At 36.3% G+C, this 3,607-nt stretch overlaps 1 protein-coding gene across 1 annotated transcript; it reads right to left on the reverse strand.

Moving 5' to 3' along the window:
* Positions 1-1,139: 1,139 nt before the first annotated feature.
* Positions 1,140-3,229, reverse strand: LOC111921488 (stemmadenine O-acetyltransferase). The gene is made up of 2 exons (XM_023917065.3): positions 2,906-3,229; positions 1,140-2,760 (listed from the first exon to the last, which is right to left on the reverse strand). Exons 1-2 carry the CDS (start codon positions 3,172-3,174, stop codon positions 1,371-1,373), a joined length of 1,659 nt encoding a protein of 552 aa, XP_023772833.1. The 5' UTR covers positions 3,175-3,229; the 3' UTR covers positions 1,140-1,370.
* Positions 3,230-3,607: the final 378 nt, after the last annotated feature.

A 3,607-nucleotide genomic window follows, 5' to 3' on the forward strand; every position in this document is an offset into this window, starting at 1 on the left:
TAGAGATAAAGAAGACGTTGATAGAAGCAGTGAATACACCACCTTCTATTTGAAGACTTGAATATTCTTCATAAAGGGAGAGATTGTAGAGAACAATTTGTTGTGAAAATATTTTGTATCAAAGTCTTAAGATCGAAGTATCGAAGTAGTGTATGTTGTCTATATCGAAGGTTTCACACTTCGATATATCTATGTATTTTAGAGAGTAGAGGTATTGAAGGTTACACACTTCGGTTTGTGTTTTATTTATTATCGATTTTCATTTTCCAATTTTTTTATTTTTATTAGTTATGTTTAATTAAAAAAATGTTATGTTTTTATGTTTTACCTTTCTAATTTAATTATATAAAAAATGTGATATAACAAATGGTTTGATTGAGATAGGAAATATACTACTTTTGCTGTGGGTTACAAAGTTGGAAAAGGAAAAAAAAAAAAAAAAAAAAAAAAAAAAAAAAAAAAAAAAAAAAAAAAAAAAAAAAGAAGAGAGAGAGAGAGAGAGAGAGAGCTTGTACTTGTTTAGGTTTTCTTGTTTGTCTTATTCATATTTTTGTCCGTGAACCGTTGACGTCTATATGGCATGAGAGAGAGAGAGAGAGAGAGAGAGAGAGAGAGAGAGAGAGAGAGAGAGAGAGAGAGAGAGAGAGAGAGAGAGAGAGAGAGAGAGAGAGAGAGAGAGAGAGAGAGAGAGAGAGAGAGAGAGCTTGTACTTGTTTAGGTTTTCTTGTTTGTCTTATTCATATTTTTGTCCGTGAACCGTTGACGTCTATATGGCATGCAGTTCAAGTTATAAGTAAGATATAAGTCACGGAAGACTCTATGGTTAGATCTAGCTAGCCATATGTGATATGTTTTCATTAATTGTGTTCAGACACGTCAATACAGCTGTTCATATGAAAACCATTGGCAGTTAAACTTGGTCCAAGAAACAATCTGTGCATGCATGTGTGCAAGATCAATATGAGAATTTATCTATGTGAAACACCACGTATATTTAAAGTTGATAAAATATTCATTGAAAAATCTAGTTGAGAGAGAGAGAGAGAGAGAGAGAGAGAGAGAGAGAGAGAGGAGAGAGAGAGATAGAGAGAGAGAGAGAGAGAGAGAGAGAGGAGAGAGAGAGAGGCATCAAAGCGAAGAAAGTTTCATCGTCCGTTTATAAACACGCTCTAAAAGTACACATATATTAATATGAATCAAACATGACATATCTCTTGCAATTTTATTTCAAAGACGCTCTAAAAGTACACATATATTAATATGAATCAAACATGACATATCTCTTGCAATTTTATTTCAATCATGCATGCGCCTTAACAAGAAGTGGTAATTATTTCTCAATCCAAACAAATGAATACATAAATCAATCTTTAAGCTATAGACAGAGGACTAGGATCCACCGAAGCAAACGATAGAAGTTCAGAATTGCACCTAAGGGCATCCATTACTTGTTTCTCCAGAGTCACCCAAACTTCAATTCCATCATCAGAACACGAATCCACCATTATCATCCTGTTCATAAATATAGGAATATCTTCATTCAAGTTCCCTGTACATGCCCAAACAGGCTTTCCGAATCCAAAATCGGCTTCTTTAGTTCCTGAATTACACATACTCGTAGTCAAATAGTACTCACTTTTGAAATCCGAAAATCTTTCCATCGACATTCTCACGCTTTCTACAAACTTAACATGCCCGTTTTCTCCTTTTAGTTCTTCAATCGCTTCACTGTTTACATTTACAACCGCAGCTTGTAGTTGAGCAGCCATTGAAGGTAGTTCAAGATCACTTGTATGTGGATCGAACTCCGCACACGTACCCAAAAGACTATTTCCCACCGAATTTTCAGGCATTGGCGGGGAACTTCGTGGACGGATGTTCACCGGAAGATGTAAAACCGATGGCTTAGATTTTGTTTCTTCCGTGATGCATTTCCAAAGCAAAGCCAGTACAGCCACCACTCGACTGACTGGCTCTTGCGTCGATGCTTTGGCTTTGAGCTTCCTCAAAGCCAGAGCATCGAAAACAAATCTTTTAGTTGCGCATTGTCCATGCTTTAAATAAGCAGGAGATATCGTTAAACACCATATGGGAACATATGGTGCATATGGCAACTGAGGATTTTGCGGGAACATCGACGAGGAAACAAAACTAGGGTTTACAAGATTCGGATCTCTTCGAGCACTCGCAGCCCATGCTTTCAAGAATGTCATGTAGCTAGCTCCGTCTACAAGCTTATGGTTATGTTGCACTGTAATAGCAACCCCACCACAGCTAAAGAAGTTAACTTGCACCATTGAAACATAAGATCCCAACAATTGTTGATTGGCGACAGAATTAACCACCGGTATCAACCGTTGCAAGAATTTATTGTCGGGTTTCTTAAGCACATTCTCGAGCCTATCATCAACCCTAGTCTCGATGAAATATACACCCTCGTCGTTACAATCAATGTGAAGTTCGCTGGCAACCTTGCCTGCAAACGGGTAGAATCGTGTTAGGGTTTCTGAGAGTGATTGTTTCAGATGATTTGATCGTTGGTTTATGATGTCCTCCACGTTCTTGTTGTTCTTATTTTTATTATTTGGATAGAAAAATGTAAACGGGTAGTATATGGATATCTGGATCTGATCAAACATGGAAAGCTTGAAATATCTAAGGTTTTGAGGTGTTGGAGACGAGGGTTTTATGTGTTCTTCGGATATAACTTCGATTCTAATGGGGTCCCGCTCTTCGCTTTCGCTTTCGGATTCATCGTAACTACAAAAATTGGAGACAAACAATGATGTTTAGTGTATCATGAGTCGTGAACAGTATATCCGAAGCTTACATTTCTTAGTGTTTTGACAATTTACTAAAGAATATGAAGCATAATAAACCAAGAGTAAAAGTAAAGAAGCTATACCTGCTGATAGTATTCCGAGGACTTTCCCTACTTGACATGAAACAACGGATTTTCTGCATGTGGAATAGCCATCTAAGTGTACTCCCATTACCTTGCGATTGTGCACCTCTGTCGGATGTAGTGATTGGGTTGCGGCAGAAGACATAACTAAAATCACGGTTCTGATGATGATGATGATTTTGGAGGTGGTGGTGGTGGTGGTGGTTTAACGATGAAGGTGCTGGACGTGAGGCAGAAGTACATAACCTGGAGACAATGAAACGCCTCATGACGTACGTGCTTGAGTATGGAAAGAAAGTGTCCCTCCTCCTTATTTATGACGGCTTTCGCGTCAAAATTACGAGTTGGCAAATATATCATTCGAATAAATAATAAAAATAAATTGTTAAAGTAGAGAAAAATACATTCATAAATACTAACATTTTGATTAATGATTAACGCTACGTTTGTGAAACTTTATTTATGCGTATTTGTCTAAGATTTTGTGTATGGCTATTTAATGATAGTGGCCGACTGTATAAAAGATTGATTTTGAAAATTGTTCAACCACATAAATATATATATGATTTAAATTAAATTCAGAAATTTATTTATATTCTAAAAAATAAAAGTTATATGCATATTAAAGTATTGGATTATCTAAATGAAAAGGAAATTAACGTATGAGGTTTTGCTTCTTCAAAATATCCTAAACCTTTTTTA

The sequence above is a fragment of the Lactuca sativa genome, chromosome 1, assembly GCF_002870075.4.
Source record: "Lactuca sativa cultivar Salinas chromosome 1, Lsat_Salinas_v11, whole genome shotgun sequence".
Classification (NCBI taxonomy): domain Eukaryota; kingdom Viridiplantae; phylum Streptophyta; class Magnoliopsida; order Asterales; family Asteraceae; genus Lactuca; species Lactuca sativa.